Genomic DNA, 17331 nt, shown 5'->3' on the forward strand with positions numbered 1-17331 from the left:
CCTAGGTCACAGACTCCTACAGCTGGATGGAGGTTAGACAGCATCTGGTCCAATTCTACCATTGGTCATATGAGATCTAAAGAGATGAAAGTCACAAACGAGTGAACAAGTTAATTTTATACAATGACAAATGAAGGGGGGAACAGGAAGGGGACTGTTCTAGGCATGGTGGTTGTGAAGGACATGTCAGGGTTGACATTTGAGTGAAGGCCAGAGTGATTGGCAGGAGGCAGCCACACGCCTTCCCTAGGAGGACCTAGGGAAGGCGTGTGTCAGCAAAGAGAGCAATACGTGCAAAGGGCCATGACGGCTCAGGCCACCAGCCATTCAGCGGCCCAGTTGTATCTCTCAGACTGACAGGCCACTTTACGATGCTGCTTCCTGTCAGCACATGACTGCCTGTATTAACCCAGGGGCTGCATACAATGGTACCTACATAAAACTTGGGGCTCTGTAGGTTGGATAAGTCATCTGTGCTTCTCAGCTGTAGCACATTGGTGGATTTAGCATTGATTTGCTAGGGGGGCTAATGACTGTTGAGCCCCTGCTACATGCCAGATACACCATATGTTTACATGTCATTTTCTTTAGGCCTGATAGTGCCTGTGCAGGTAGGCTTGCTCTTTCACATGACAGGTGAGGAAGCTAGACAAGTGAAGGGACAGCACAGACCCACTGGGGCTAGGAAGGGGCTGAGCACAGGTTGGCTCCCAGCGGGTCTGACTCCAGTTCCCCAGACCACGCTACTTCACCCTTTACCTGAAAGCCACACAGCCGCCTTGCACATCTATCTGTTCAGTACACAAGTCCTGCCCTCTGTTGTGCTCTAGGATGTGGTGCAACAGAAGCAGGTGGGGTACTTTGAGCTCCTCATCAAGAGCACTAGTCCCAGTCTATTTGGGTTTTGATACATAAATATTCTCATTAACAAATCACTTAAGCTGAGTTCTTTGTCCATTCGAAGTCTCTTAAAAGTGTGAAATTGGTCTTAAGATTAGAGTTCTCCAGGTTGTGTTACATAATTTCTTCTATTTCTAACTCTGTATTATAAAGAATTAAAAAAAAAAAGGACCCCCTTGATGAGAGATAGGAAACTAAGGAGGTGTGTGGGCTGCTGTGTTTCACGGGCTCCAGAGGGGGCTTATGAGATTGCCCCTCTGAGTCTGGGCTTGAGTGGGGAGGGGTGCTGGCATCAGCCCTGCGGTGGGCTGCAGGCCAGGGTCAGTGGAAGCTTGCCTGGGATGGCTCAGGGGCCTCTGCGGAAGGTGGCTGTGACCCAGAGGAGTAGCTTCTCTTGCTGAGAAGCTGGGGGAAATGCCTCTGCAGGTTGGAATGGCATCTGCTTTTTTTGGGTTTCTAGGATCCCACGGCGACTGTGGTGGAGGTCAGTTCTAAGGCAAAGAGCAAGTGGAGACCTCAAGCTTTGGACACTGTGGTATGTTCTGGAGGGATTACGCCAGCCCTGACTTCCGGTTTTTGGGACCAGGGTGCTGCTGCAGACGATGGCCCAGTGACATTACTCCTCCCAGGGCCACACAGGAAAGCGCTTGGAGAAAACAGGAACTCTAAACCATGGGCCCGCTTGGCCTCAGTGCTTTTTTTACATAAGTTGTTAGTGCAGTATAACTGCTTTATGTGGGGTTGGAGAAACAAGAAGAGGCAGATAAGTCACCCCTCACCATGCCATTCTTGTGTAATCACTGATAAACCTTGGTGTCATCTCTTCCTATTTTTTTGGAGTTAAAATTGGAATAGTTTTTCTAGCCAAGCATTTTTCTTTTAATATTTCTGTATGATCTGTGTAAACATTTGAGTATCTGCTTTATGAGCCTATCCTAGAACAGGACTTCTCAAAATTTTTGACCCTAAGAAGAGCCACCCCCAAGGGACCCAAGTCTGAGTAAACACTTTAGGGAGCCCCTTTCTAGTCAGCACTTTGCAGGAAAATTCAGAGTCCAGTTCCTGTGGAGGCTAACTCTAGAGGTTGAACATGCAGAATGTGTAGGCTCAGAAACATGCAGGACTAGTGGGCAATGCAGTCTCTGTCTTGGATATGATGCTGTGTGTGTGTGGGCACGCTGAGGGATGATGGGAGAGTTGAGGATTGATTTCACAGTAGGCATAAGTGTTTTATTCCTCACGGGTTGAATATACTTTGACACGTAGCCAATCATTGTTGGAGTGTCACCAAGGGGAAAGGATAGTCGATTATCTCATAGGAGGCCTGGAAGATTGGCATTCACAATCAGGGGAACTTGCTGGGTCTCCAGTGGTATTCCCAAAGGGCAGTTCTCAGACTGCCTGTGTGAGTGTCAGTGTGTCGGGTGCTTGTTAAAAGTGCAGATGCCGGCCTGTTTCCCTGCTCTCCTGTCAGAATCCCGAGTGCTTGGGGCCCAGGGATCTGCTTGCTTCTTAGGTGAGTCTTGCTTCTGCACATCAGGGTCTGGGAAGCACTGGAGTGGGATCCAGCTCTGCCTGGAAGGCCGAGAAGTCTCTCCTCAGCATTGTCCTCCCTCTGTGTGATAGACAGTAGCTGGAGAGACTGGGGCCACATGGTCTGAAAATGAATTGTGTGGTTGTGTACTGCCCTCTGGCTCATACATGATGCCCTAACATGCCTATTGACACTTTTAACAGGAGCTCGAGAAGCTAGCTTCTCGAAAGTTGAGAATAAATGCTAAAGAAACGATGAGGATTGCCGAAAAGCTCTACACTCAAGGGTAAATATTCCACATTTGGACATAGAATTTGATGTGTGAAGTAGTTTAGAAATGGAGCTCATGGGGAGATACAAACCATCTAGGTGTCACCTAAGCTCTGAAGTAGAGGAATTTTGACAGTGATTTCTATTTTCTGATAATGGAAAACCCATTTCAACATCTTTTCTAAAACAAGGGCCCATAGGGTAAATCCAAATTCCAGTCTTGATCCCCCAGCAGCTCCCCCTGAGGTCCCAGCAGGTGGTGGGAAGCACCTTTAGGAGTGGTTTGCCCATTGTAAATCATGCTGCTCCCAGACCATCCAGTGACTGGAATTCTCACAGACTGGTGTAGTAGCCACATGCTCTAGCTGACTGTCGAGTCCTTGAAATTTAGGTCGTCCAAATTGGGATGTGCTTAAATGTGAAATGTTATACTGGGTTTCGAAGACTTTTATGAAAAAAAGAATGCAAACAATCTCAGTAATGTTTAAGTGGCTAACAAAATTTATAGTTGCATATAGGGTCCACATTATAGTTTGCATTGTTGGGAGGCACTGTTGTTTCTGTACTTAAAGCGGTAGAGTCCTGGCTGGTGTGACGCAGTGGGTTGAGTGCCTGCCTGCAAACCAAAAGGTCCGCTGGTCCAACGCCTGCTCAGGGCACACGCCTGGGTTGCAGTCCAGGTCCCCAGTTGAGGGCATGCAAGGGGCAACCTATTGATGTTTCTCTCGCTCCTCGCTCTAAAGAATTTTTTTTTTTTTAATCAAAAAAAAGAAACTGGTAGAAGCACACACTGTTGCAGTGTCGGGACCATGGGGCTCATGCCGGTTGCTCTGTCAGACTGTCGCTGGACAGGGCCAGCAACATACCTCAGCCACATAGCTGCAGGCTGAGCTGTGGCCAGTGTGCCCTACGCTGTGCCATCCTGTCATCTATCCTTTGGCTGCTTTGCGGATGCTAGCAGGAGAGCCTGCTGCTCCTCACCTCGTTGCGGGTTGAGGGGGCACGTCTCAGAACTTTCCTCCATGGAGATAACCCAGGTTGCCATCTTTTGAGTTGTCTGGATCAGGTGGATGATTGCAGGTGTCACCAGGTATTTTCAATTTAATTCAATTGTTTACAGACAAATTTCTTATTCTGTTTGTTTGCCTTTGTATTAGATACATCAGCTATCCCAGAACTGAAACAAACATTTTCCCCAAAGACTTAAACCTGACAGCACTGGTGGAACAGCAGACCCCTGACCCACACTGGGGGTCCTTTGCCCGGAACATTCTAGAGCGGGGCGGCCCCACCCCACGCAACGGGAACAAGTCTGACCAAGCTCACCCTCCCATCCATCCCACCAAGTACACCGGCAGCTTACAGGTTTGTTCCCCTGGCTGTTCAGCCTACTGCGGCCCCAGGGGAGGGAAGGGGTTGGCGTTTGGGTTTGAATTTACTCTGGGCTCCTGCTGTGGGAACTCAGTGATTTTGAAATGTCTTGCGCACTTCAGAAAAGTAGTATCAGTATCACATTTGCCTAGGTCACAGTTCCACCTGGCTTCCCTGGGAGACCCCCATGGCAGAGTCTGCTCTCTGGCCAGCCCCACCCATGCCCCACTCTGCCCTGGCCCCTGAGAAGAGCCACTTAGCCCCCTCGTCCCCTTGTCAGCAGGAAGAATCCTGCTCATCCTCCTAGGACTGGAGCAGTTTCGCATCACACTCCTCTGTCATGCTCCAGCCACAGTGGGACTGGCACACTTAGCACTTTCTCCCCATTTTCTTTTAATAACAGTATTCTTTCTGATTTTATTCTGATTTTAAAGGTAATACATGTTCATTTTAGACAATTCAGAAAATACAAATGATTGTAAGGAGGAGAAAAATGGCCTCTAATCTTACCTCCTACTGAGAACCACCTTTTGTTTATACATGTATATAATATTCTTATATTAAAATTATAACCTTAGTTTCATAAACTACTTTTTTTCGTTTTATATTTTCGATATGCTAGAATATTTTAAAGTATATTTAAGGGTTGCATAGTTGTACCGTAATTTATTTTGTCTAATCTGTTTTTGAAGGATTAAGTTGTTTCCTTCTTTTTGACACATGATACACTGAAATCAGCATCTGTATATGTGAATATTAGTGTGGATCTCTCACATTCTTAGAGGGAGAGTTAATGGATATGAGCATGAACATCTTTTGGCTTTTGATAGATTGAGCCTCATTAACTCCTTGATTACTGAATTGATGGAAAATCACCATAACCCCTGTGTTCATGGAGTTGGTCTAAGGCTGCTGGGTGCATATTCACTGTATGTGTCATGTGTACAAGGGTGTCTGGTTAACTTCTTAATGCTTTCACCTTGTTTTGTGCTTAGGTTGGGTTTACATCAAAAGAATCACTTCTCAGCCCTGGCCCTGTGGCTCAGTTGGTTGGAGCATGGTCCTACAGACCAAAAGGTTGTAGGTTTGACCCCTGGTCGGGGCACATACCTAGGTATGGATTCAGTCCCCAGCCAGTGCACATACAAGAGGCAACATGTCAATGTCTCTCTCACTCACTCTCTCACCTTTTTTTCTATCTACAAAATCAATAAATATATCCTCAGGTGAGGAATTTAAAAAATTAAAAAATAAATAAAAGAATCACTACCCAGTCTTGAGAGCAACATGACTCCCTTGCTTATCTCTGCCTGATGAGAGTTGTGCAATTTACCAGCCTAAACCCATGAGTGCACAGTGCAGCTGCCTGGCACTGCATTAGTTCAGGGGCTTCAGCAGCGGTGTGCCCTATTCTGCGCAGAAATTTGGACTGACAGGTAGCCTGAACTAGGTGAAACTACCAATGATGCTGAGATCCTTGAGCACTATTATTCTGTAGGGAGGTTCAGACTTTCTTTTCTGCACAGGGAGATGAACAGCGACTGTACGAGTTCATCGTTCGCCATTTCCTAGCTTGCTGCTCCCAGGATGCTCAGGGGCAGGAGACTACTGTGGAGATTGACATTGCTCAGGAACGCTTTGTGGCCCATGGTCTCATGATTCTGGCTCGAAACTATCTGGACGTGTACCCATATGACCGCTGGAGTGACAAGGTGATAAATCATAGATGCAGTGAGATGTTGGAATCTATGTCTCACCCCACGGGCCTTAGGGAGGAGGGGACGACAGTCCTGGTCCCATCTTAGGGCAATTGGATGCACCAGAGCATGTTGTTTGAGCTGCAAGATGTCTCTGCCCGCATGCCATGGCAGAGATTTGACTGACACTTCTGTTACTCTCCGTAGACCCTCCCTGTCTATGAGAGAGGCTCCCGCTTTCAGCCCAGCACCATGCAGATGTTGGACGGGGAGACCAGCCCCCCTCAGCTGCTCACTGAGGCCGACCTCATTGCCCTCATGGAAAAGCACGGCATTGGTCAGTAGCTCGTTGTCATGGTAACTGGTGGCTCAGGAGCCCAACAACTGTAATGTGGGTGTTACATTGTAGACCCTGTTTATAGCTAATGTGAGGCTTAGAGAAAGTAACAACTTAACCTAAGGTCACAAAGTGTGTGAATTATTAAAACAGGTTCCAAGAAACTCTACAGTCTTTGCTCTGCACCATCTGGATGTAGGCGCCTCAAGAACTACCGGGGGTTTGGTTCTAGACCACTAAGTAAAGGGAGTCCCACTAGTTTTTTTTGTTTTCCAGTATATATAAAAGTCAGGTTTACACTATACTGTAGTCTGTTAAGTGTGAAATAACATTATGTCTTAAACCCACTGTATATACTTTATTTTTTAAAAGCTTTTATTTTTTTTAAATATAGTCTATTGATTATGCTATTACAGTTGTCCCATTTTCCCCCCTTCATTCCCCTCCACCCTGCACACCCTTTCCCACCCACATTCCCCCCTTAGTTCATGTCCATGTGTCATAAGTTCTTTAGCTTGTATTCTTGCCTTCCCCCTATTTTCTACCTACCATCTATGTACTTATTCTCTGTACCTTTTCCCCCTCTTTCCCCCTCCTACTCCCCTGTTGCTAACCCTCCATGTGATCTCCATTTCTGTGGTTCTGTTCCTGTTCTCATTATTTGCTTTGTTTTGTTTTTGTTTTAGGCATGGTTGTTAATAATTGTGAGTTTGCTGTCCTTTTACTATACATGTTTTTTATCTTCTTTTGTTAGATAAGTTCCTTCAACATTTCATAAAATAAGGGCTTGGTGATGATGAACTCCTTTAACTTGACCTTATCTGAGAAGCACTTTATCTGCCCTTCCATTCTAAATGAAAGCTAAGCTGGACAGAGCAATCTTGGATGTAGATCCTTGGCTTTCATGACTTGGAATACTTCTTTCCAGCCCATTCTTGCCTGCAAGGTCTCTTTTCAGAAATCAGCTGACAGTCTGATGGGAATTCCTTTGTAGGTGACTGTCTACTTATCTCTTGCTGCTTCTAGGATTCTCTCCTTCATTTTAATCTTGGGTAATGTAATTATGATGTGCCTTGATGTGTTCCTCCTTGGGTCTAACTTCTTTGGGACTCTCTGAGCTTCCTGGACTTCCTGGAAGTCTATTTCCTTTGCCAGATTGGGGAAGTTCTCCTTTATTATTTGTTCAAATAACTTTTCCACTTGTTGCTCTTCCTCTTCTTCTTCTGGTACCCCTATAATTTGGATGTTAGAACATTTAAAGATGTCCCAGAGGTTCCTAAGCCTCTCCTCATTTTCTTGAATTCTTGTCTCTTTCTTCTTTTCTGTTTGATTGTTTCTTTCTTCCTTCTGATCCCCACTCCATTGATTTGAGTCCATTTTCTTCCCATCACTATTGGTTCCCTGTGCATGTTCCTTCATTTCACTTAGCGTAGCCTTCATTTTTTCATCTAATTTGCGACCAAATTCAACCAATTCTGTGAGCATCCTGATCACCAGTGCTTTGAACTGTGCATCTGATAGGTTGGCTATCTCTTCGTTGCTTAGTTGTTGTCGTTGGGGTTTTTTGTTTTGTTTTTTGTTTTATTTTGTTTTTTTTGTCTTCTACCTGTTACATATGAGGGGCGGAGCCTTAGGTGTTCACCAGGACAGGGCAACCCAGTCACTGGGTTGTGATGCTGAGTGTGGGGGCAGGGTCTGAGAGGGAACAATGGCACTTGCTCCACTCTGTTGGATTTCAGTCCCTTGCCCCATTTCCCCCAAGCAAACTGGGCCTTTCTGGTGCTGATTCCCGTGTGGGTGGGCTTGTGTACATACCAGGACCCTGTGGGTCTCTCCAACAAACTCTTCTATTAGGTTGGGAGTCTCTTCCAGCACCTCAACCCCCACAGGTGTTTTCAATCGGTGTTTTGAGGCTTTATTTCCCAGCACTAGGACCCTGGCCTGCATGGTCTGTCTTGCTCCCCAATTTCGCCAGGTTTATCTGCGCGTGAATGTGGGACTGCCTGGTCAGCTAATCACCTTGCTCGCAGTGCCTTGCTTCACAATTGCCGCCTTCCTGGGTCTGCCGGTAGCCACCCCGCACCCGGGGTCTGCCAGCCACCACCTGTGTACTTAGGGTTCACCCACTGCTGGCAGGGTTTGTCGGCTGCTGCCTTGCATACCCGGTGCCACCGCTTTTTGTGCCTCGACCCCTCTCCGCCCTGCTGCCGACTCCGCCCCTCCTACCTGTCTGGATGAACGTGTCTATTTTAACTCCTTCGTTGTTGAACTTCCATACAGTTCAATTTTTTGTCACTTCTGGTTGTTATTTTGTTCCTAAATTGTTGTCCTTATTTTAGTTGTGTGAGGAGGCACAGTGTGTCTACCTACACCTCCATCTTGGCTGGAAGTCTTTTGAAGCTTTTATTTATTCATTCTGAAGAGAAAACTTACTTACTTTTAGAAAGGGGGAAGGGAGGGAAATATCAATGTGTGAGCGATACATTATTGGTTGCTTCTTGCAAGTCCCCCAGCTGAGGGCCTGGCCGGCAACCCAGGCACATACCCTACTTGGGAGTCAAACAGGCAACCTTTCAGTTTACAGGTTGGCACTCAAATCTGCTGAGCCACACCAGTCAGGGCTATACTTTAATTTTAGAATGTTTTATTGCTAAAAAATGCTAATCATCACCTAAGACTCCAGGGAGTTACGATGTTTAAACTGGTGTGGGGGCTCTTGCCTTGATATGGATATAAATGCAGTATCTGAAAGGGCAATAAAATGAGGTGTGCCTGGCAAGACAGGCATTTCCCATAACTTGGAGGTCTCAGCTGGGAGCAGGGGCTGCCCATAGACTAAGTATTTTTGGCCCACGCTGGGGTTTGTTTGTTTGTTTGTTTGTTTGTATAAGGTGCCAACATGTAAAACTTAGGAAATTTCACATAAAAATCTCTCTCTTCCATTTTTTGAATTATCAGGAGATCCAGCAGCCTGAGCCTCCGCTCTCACGCGGACAGTTTGGAGTTGAACGGCAGGGACCCAGGGGCCTCAATTTGCCTGCCTGCTGTTAGGTGTGGGAAGCCACACTCTTAGATTTTTGTTAATGTACTTCTCATAATTGTTTAGGAATCAGAAAGTAGGTTCATATGGTGGCAGATGGGTGCTAGATTTATTGGGTGATCATTTCATAGTTATAGAAATTTTTCTTAAAGATTTTATTTATTCATTTTTAGAGAGAAGGGAAGAGAGGGAGAAGGAGAGAGAAGCATCAATGTGTGGTTGCCTCTCACGCGTCCCCCACTGGGGACCTGGCCTGCAGCTCAGGCATGCCTGGGAATCAAACCCCTTGGTTCCCAGGCATGCCTGACCCCTTGGTTCACAAACCCATGCTCAAGCCACTGAGCTACATCAGCCAGGGCTCATAGTTATACAAATGTTTAATCACTGGATAGTACACCCAAAATTAACATAATATTGTACATCAACTGTAATTGAAAAATAAAAGGTATCTTTTTTAAAGAAAGAAAATAAGTTTAAAAATAAGAGCTAGGCCAGAATGGTTATTTCCACTAAGTCCTATAGATGGCCCACTGCCTGTGGTCAGTTCTCACCACAGCGCTGAGGAAGATTGTCTCTGGGATCCTCATTCTGAGGGGCCAGCGCAAGCTGGAGGGGGGTGGAGGGAGAGGATAGCTCCCTGGGCATGTTGTGGAAACAGGCCATTGCCTCTGGGGTGCAGCTGCCTCCCTACAAAGTGAGTTTGGTCACTCTGTGGCTCAGGAAGACATGCCCTGACCTGGAGTCCCCTGGCCAGCACTGGATTATCCAGAGCCCATGCATTTAGGTAAAATTAGAGATAGTTTACCCCCTTACGATTTATTTATTAAAAACATACCTGCCCTGACTGGTGTAGCTCAGTGGACTGAGTGCCAGCTTGTGAACCAGGGGGTCACTGGTTTGATTCCCAGGCAGGGCACATGCCTATGTTTCAGGCCATGTCCCCAGTTGAGGGTGCGTGAGAGGCAACCACACATTGGTGTTTCTCTCACTCTCTTTCTCCTTCCTTTCCCCTCTCTCTAAAAATAAATAAATAAAATATTTTTTAAAAAAGAACATACAACCCTGGCTGGCGTAGCTCAGTGGATTGAGTGAGGGCTGTGAACCAAAGCATCGCAGGTTTGATTCCCAGTCAGGGCACATGCCTGGGCTGCAGGCCACGGCCCCCAGCAACCACACATTGATGTTTCTCTCTCTCTCTCTCTCTCCCTCCCTCCTTCCCTCTCTAAAAATAAATAAATAAAATCTTAAAAAAAAAAAAAAAAGACATACAAAGTTTGTCCTGAATGATGTGACTTAGTGGGTTGAGCATCATCCGCAGGCCAGAAGGTCGCAGGTTCAATTCCTGGTCAGGACACATGCCTGGGGTGTGGGTCATGTTTCTAGTTGGGGGTGTGAGAAAGGCAACTGATCGATGTTTCTCTTGCTCTTGTTTCAATGTTTCGCTGATCAATATTTCTCTTTTTCTCTTTCTCCTTCCTTCCTCTTTGTCTAAAAATAAATAAATAAAATCTCTGAGAAGAAAAAAATATATATGAGGCCTAGGCCTTGGGTACACAAAGAGGAGTACCACCTACTCTGTCCTCATAAGGGCTCGTGTAGCAGGAGAAACAGGCCAAACCAACACATTAGATACAATGTAATGGGTTCTGCAGGGACCTGAAAACCTTATAGTAAGAATTCTTGAATGAAGGCGAGCGTAGCAGTGCAGGAAGTGCACAGACAGGAAGGCACATGCTGCCAGGACAGGGAGGGTGGTCGAGGTCGTAGAAATGAGGCCAGAGAGGTGGTCTGAACCATGCTGAGCCAAGTGAGGGGCTGATCAGCACAGAGTAAGGAAAGGAGCAACGTAGATCTGCATTTTTAAAAAATGTTAATAGCGTTATTGAGACATAATTTTGGTACATAATTCATTGATTTAATGCAGTGCTTAGTATACAAGGTTTGTCCAGAAAGCATCCAGCAATGTAATCTGAAATACAGAGACATTTATTGAAGAAGATACAAGAAACATTGTACATAGGACAATGACATCTCAGTTCCCTTCAAAGTAGGCAACTTGGGTCCTCACACAGATTTCCTAGAATCTGTTCCAGTGTTCGAAACACTGCAAAATTTTTTGTTGGAATCTCCATCTGCTGCCCTGTCATATTTTCCTGAATTTCATGGACAGTCTGAAATCTCTTCCCTTTCAAAGGTGATTTTAGTTTTAGGAAAAGCCAGATGTTGCAGGGCGCCAAATCTGGGCTGTAGTGGAACTGAGTTACCTGGGTGATTTGATGTTTCGCCAACAAACTCTGCACGGGATGTGATGCATGAGTGGGCATGTTTTCATGATGAAGCTGCCAATCACCAGTTGCCTGTAGCTCAGCCGTTTTCATCATATTGCATTTCTCAACCAACAAAGAACATTGAGGCACAGTACTCATTAATTGTTTGGTCCAGAGGAGTGTACTTGTGTTAGACACCTTCCCAATCAAAAAAACAGTTAACAGGGTCTCGATCTTGCTGCAACTTTGCTGCGCCTTCTTCAGGCATGGAGAACCAGGTGACTTCCATTAGGATATCTGGGCCTTCATTTCTGGACTATAACTAGACCCACAATTCATCCCCGGTTATGACCTTCTTGAGGAAATCTGGTTCATTAGTAGCGATTTTAATCACGTCATTAGCAACTACAGCACGATGTTCTTTCTGCTCTGGTAGCTGAAGCCACAAAACAGATTTTGTCATGACACGTTTCCTGCCAAGATCCTGCATCAAAATCTCAGACACAGTAGTTTTTGGAATCCCCAGATCAGCTTCTAGGGCTCGCACTCTCAGTCACCAGTCTTTGTGTATTGCAGCCCATGCATGTTCAGCAGTGTATTCTGCTTGTTCTAGGCCTTCCAGAATGTGAATTGCTTTCAACAGATTCTTGACCATCTTTGAAGCGTTTGTGCCACACTTTTATTTGTACTATACTCATTGCATCGTCCCCAAAAGCCTTCTAAATCATCTGAATAGTTTCCATGGAGTAATGTTCAAGTTTAACACAAAATTGGATGCAGATTTGTTGCTTTCCTCACTCAGTCATCTTGAACATGAGGGCCACACAGTACACGTGCTCACTCAACAGTGTTTACCACTCTCACTGACTAGTACAGTGAAGCCATCATTGTTCACACATGTGCATTCCACACCACTCTCCTTGGCTGCCAGGTGATGTCAACATCATGCAAACCATTCTTGTTATATTAACAATGACTGCATTTTTCTGGACAAAATTATGCAGCTGTCACTACAAATCAGACCTTTTCATTACCTCTAAAAGAAATGCTGTACCCAGTCACTCCCCATTTCCCCTTTTTTCTAGTCTCCCCAGCCCTAGGCAGCCACTGATCTTTCTGACTCAGGAGGTCTGCCTATTTTGGACATTTCCTATCAATGGAATTATACAGTATCTGGTCTTTTGTAACTTGCTTCTTTCACTTAGTATGTTTTCAAGGTTCATCCATGTTGTAGCACTTGATTCCTTTTTATTACGAATACTATTCTGCATTTTTTTCAATTGACGGACTTTTGGGTTGTTCCCATTTTGTGGCTGCTGTGAATGCTGCAGAGAGCATTTAAGCACAAGTTCTTATGTAGACATGTTTTCAGCTCGCTTGAGTATACAGCCTAGGAGAATTGCTGGGTCATGTGGTGACTCTGTTCAACCTTTTGAGGAACTCCAGACTTCTTCACAGCAGCTGCACTATGTCCCAACCCTCCAGCAGTGTGTAAGGGTCCCAGTTTCTACATGCCCTCTCCAGCATTTGTTATGGTCTTTGCTTTTCATTATATTGATCCAAGTGTGCATGAAGTGACATTTCCTTGTGGGTTTGGTTTGCATTTCCCTGGTGGCGGAGTTATGTTTTAAAAGGTCCCTTTGGCTACAGCATAAAGAATGGGGTGGGTTGAGGAAGCAACCAGAGCAGAGAAGACTGAGGATGTAATGATGCAGATGAGATGATGTAGGCTCTGGCTATACTCTGACACGTGGGGTTGAGCTTAGAACTTCAAAGCTGGCGTTGACAGCTTTAGTGATTTAGCAGACGTGAGGGAGAGGTAAGGTGGCCATTGTGGTTTCTATTATGGGCCAGATGTGAATAGAGGTGTCTTACCGAGAATAGGAAATCCAGGCAGAGGAAGGGGACCCACAGACACCTGGGAAGAAGGTCTGTATTAACCTGAGTAACCTGGAGCGGCTTTCAGGCACTGATGCGACACACGCGGAGCACATTGAGACAATCAAAGCCCGGATGTACGTCGGGCTCACCCCAGACAAGCGGTTTCTCCCCGGGCACCTGGGCATGGGACTTGTGGAAGGTAAGCAGAAGGGAGCTGCAGGGAGTAGCTGGGGAGGCCCTGTTGCTGAAGTTCCTGAGTTGTGTTGTGTGGACCACACTGAACACCGCTCTTCTCGCTGCAGGTTATGATGCCATGGGCTATGAGATGTCCAAGCCTGACCTCCGGGCTGAGCTGGAGGCCGATTTAAAGCTGATCTGTGAGGGGAAGAAGAAAAAGTGTGTGGTTCTAAGGCAGCAGGTCCAGAAATACAAGCAGGTTTTCATTGAAGCCGTGGCTAAAGCTAAGAAGTGAGTGCCCGGCCCTGCTCTTCAGCACATGGGGTAGTTAGCTCTGCGGCCTTGGCCCTGCTGTTTCCCTAAGAAATGAGAGTTCTTGAGATGATTCCGCAGAAACCAGGTATTCTCATAACCATGCCCTTGAGGTTGGTAAGTCCCCACCAAACCAGTTACCTTGACCAGTGGCCTTGTTTCCTGGCTCCTCCCCTTTAGGTTTTCCCCCTGGGTTTTGTTCCTTTCCACAGAGCTCTGTCAATGTAGAAACAGTAAACAAAGATCTGGTCCAGTTATTCTGGGCTGTGGGCCTTAGAAATGTCATTCTCCTGATTTTAATTCTGTCTTGAATTAGTATAGGCAGTACACTCGTGGTCAGTAAATCCAGGTGCTGGCGTGTGATCTGTTCTCCGGAGTGTTTGGAGTGGCCATTTAACAAGTAGCATGCGTGCATTTTTAAGATTTAGTTTTATTTTTTTTTAGAGGGGAAGGGAAGGAGAAAGAAAGGGAGAGAAAATCAATGTTGTATGCACATAAGGAAATTTATATATGTTTTGCTGTGTCTTCAGATTGGATGAGGCCTTGTCCCAGTACTTTGGGGAAGGGGCAGAGGTGGCCCAGCAAGAAACCATCTACCCGGCTGTGCCAGAACCTGTCAGGAAGTGTCCTCAGTGCAACAAGGACATGGTCCTCAAGACCAAGAAAAGTGGCGGGTCAGTGCCCAGCTTCACCCCCCACCCCTGCCCCTTATGCTCACATGGTACCTGCCAGGTCTGCCAGACAGCTTGTGCTAGGCCCTGACATTTCATTTGTGTTGTCACTTGAAGGCGGCCTGCACTTGCCAGACCCCGGACTAGGTGCTGAGACAGACCAGTGGCCGATGAGGGCGCTGGTGCGCAGTGCTGTGGGATGCAGGGGAGGGCGGGGGCCGGGTGTTGGTGGGGCTGATGTCCTCTGTGGGTAGCACTTAACCTCTTCCGGTGTGGAGAGAAGGGTGGGGAAGCATGAACTGCAGACCCAAAGGATCTGCATTGAATTCCACTTGGACCACTTACGAGCTTTGTGCCCTAAAGCGGGTTACTTAACTACTCTGAGCGCCTATTTTCTATTCCAGAAACTCAGGGCAGTGATACCTAGTCTCCCTCACAAAACTGTGGGAAGGGTGAGGATTCAGTGGAAAGATTCACAGGTCTAGCAGAGCCCAATACTTGAGAGATATTCAACAACACTGATTCGCTTCTCTCCTTGTTTTGGCCCTGCATGGAGTCTGAACATCTTAAATCCCTCTTCATTTCCATGCATTCTTTCAGAGTGGGCAGGTCACCCCGAGGCTGAGGCTGCCTGGCCTGGCCTAGCTGTCCACGCCAACACCCTGGTGCTGGCGGAAGTTCAGGCTGGAGAGGTGGACTGGGTGGCAGCTGTCATTCATCGCTTGCCATTGCTGTGGCTGGCCTGATGCAGGGTGCTCAACAGGCACTATCTTATTCGACTCCATAACTACCCTACAGGGCAGGTGTTTTTATTCTAGCTTTCTAAGGAGTGATGACCGAGGCTTAGCAGGCTGAGATGGCTTGTCTATAGCAGGCAGCCCTGGGGAGCAGGAGAGGCAGAATGTGACCCAGGCCTTCATAGCCCTCCATTCTGCTGGCCCCTCTGGCTGCAGCACTGTTTGCTGCTGTGCTGCTGTATGAGCAGGCGGTTTCCCTGGCTCTCAGGGGCCAGAGGCTGGTGAGCCGGGCCTAGCAGTGGTGGCAGGGCATGTGCTGCCCACAAACATAAGCCGCTGCCACTGTAGGCTTAGTCTAGTGCCTGATGGCCACATGTAAGCACCTAATAAATGCTGCCGCTGGTTTTTGTCTTTGCCACTGGTGGGTAAGTGGACTAGTAATCATTGGAGTAGAAAGGGAAAAGGTACTTGCTTTTGTGTAAGTTCTGAGTTTCCTAAGTCCTTGGGTCACCCGGGTAGGTATGGAGACTTGTAAGGTTTACCGCTCCAGGCTTAATCTGATCATTTTCATTTCTGGGTTGTGTGACTTGCTATTTGAATGATTGGGGTTTGGGATTTGTTGGTTTGTTTTACCTGGTCTGGTCATACCAGACATGCGCGAGGACGTTGTAAATTGTGTGCATGTTGGCTAGTCCAGCCCTGGAATTTCATGACTGGAAGACATTAAGAAATGGCCAAAAAAGACATGGTGCAGGTGTTAAGAGTAAAGGCTCTTGCATCAGACAGATCAGGTTCTGGTCCTAACCCCTCAACTCTCCTCACATGCATCCTGGGAGCAGATGGCCATGCTGCCCCAAGCCACACTTTGCTCCAGTGGAAGCTGACTCTTGTCATGAGAAAGGGGTGGGGGGCAGGGTGACAGCACTTGTCAGGGAGCCTGAGTAGAGCCCCCAGTACTTGGTGGGGCTGTGGCCCCAGTGTTGGTAGGGGGGTTGGCTGTTTCCCAGTAGAAAGCAGAGTAGAAACCGCTATAGCGGTTTCATTTTTTTAGGGAGGTGGGTAATAAATTCAGGTTAGTATTTTTAAGTGATTTTATTACCGGTGACTGCATCCATTTAAGTGTTCTCCAGACAAGTACACCTCTTTAATCAGCTGAAGAAAAATTTCCTTGCTATTTCCCATTTCCTATGGTCCAGTGGCTCCTGCCTAACTCTGGTCCCCATGCCCGCAGGTTCTACCTCAGCTGCATGGGTTTCCCGGAATGTCGAACTGTCATGTGGTTCCCTGACTCTGTGCTGGAGGCCAGCAGGGATGGGAGTGTGTGTCCAGTGTGTCGGCCACACCCTGTTTACAGGTGAGCTGGGCACCTGAGTCAGCGCTAAGACAAAGCGCAGGTGGAGACACTCAGGGACCTGAATCCCTGGGCACCTCAGGGAGGATGTTCCCCGTGCTCCGCAGCAGCCAGGTCAGCAGGCCTACATCGCTCCAGGTCCCACGGACACCATTTCTGATGCGGAAGCCAGCCTTGAGGGTGGGCTCCCCTTTCCCTAACCCTCTCCTGACGGATCGCCAGAGTACACGTGTACACAAGGCTGTTCCCAGGCTCTTCCCCACAGCCCAGAGTCTTCAGACCTACTGGTTATGGGGCCCCTACACTTGTAAAAGTTGTCGAGGAATCTATGGAGCTTTTGTTGTGGGTTATGTTTATCAATATTTACCATATTTTAATTAAAGGGGAGACATCTTCTGAAATTTAGCTTATTAATTTGTTTATAACATGCATTGCACACTAACATAAATAACATTTTTAGGCTAAAATACCTATTTTTCAAAGCAAAAAAATAAGAATGCATGATTTCCTATTTTTGCAAGTCTGATGTGTGGCTTCATAGGAGACAGTTGGATTCTTCCATCTGCTTCCACAGCCAGTCTGCTGAGTTTATTGCATGTGTTGTAGCCTCTGGAAAGCTCCACTGCACACACTTGGAAGAATATGAGCACAGCAGACATACCTTCTTAGCATTTTTACAAAATATTTTTTATCTCAACTTGAAAGGGCCCAGAATGCTCCAGAGCCCACTGGAGCACACTTTGAGAACCGCTGCTATAGGGGAATGAACTTTCAGAGGCTTCTGTG

At 46.7% G+C, this 17331-nt stretch overlaps 1 protein-coding gene across 3 annotated transcripts in view; it reads left to right on the forward strand.

Annotated features, from left to right (window-relative positions):
• The window catches only part of TOP3A (DNA topoisomerase III alpha), a 31174-nt gene that overhangs the window by 10777 nt on the left and 3066 nt on the right, over window positions 1–17331 (forward strand). For all 3 annotated transcript variants that reach the window (XM_045824113.1, XM_045824114.1, XM_045824115.1), the window contains 9 exons: window positions 1361–1435; window positions 2638–2720; window positions 3862–4069; window positions 5602–5787; window positions 5980–6109; window positions 13383–13496; window positions 13600–13765; window positions 14317–14460; window positions 16426–16548. In XM_045824113.1, the coding sequence (XP_045680069.1) occupies window positions 1361–1435; window positions 2638–2720; window positions 3862–4069; window positions 5602–5787; window positions 5980–6109; window positions 13383–13496; window positions 13600–13765; window positions 14317–14460; window positions 16426–16548 (1229 nt within the window). The remainder of the gene's footprint in view (window positions 1–1360; window positions 1436–2637; window positions 2721–3861; window positions 4070–5601; window positions 5788–5979; window positions 6110–13382; window positions 13497–13599; window positions 13766–14316; window positions 14461–16425; window positions 16549–17331) is intronic.

The sequence above is a fragment of the Phyllostomus hastatus genome, unplaced genomic scaffold (assembly GCF_019186645.2).
Source record: "Phyllostomus hastatus isolate PE091 unplaced genomic scaffold, TTU_PhHast_1.1 phas_scaffold_55, whole genome shotgun sequence".
Lineage (NCBI taxonomy): Eukaryota > Metazoa > Chordata > Mammalia > Chiroptera > Phyllostomidae > Phyllostomus > Phyllostomus hastatus.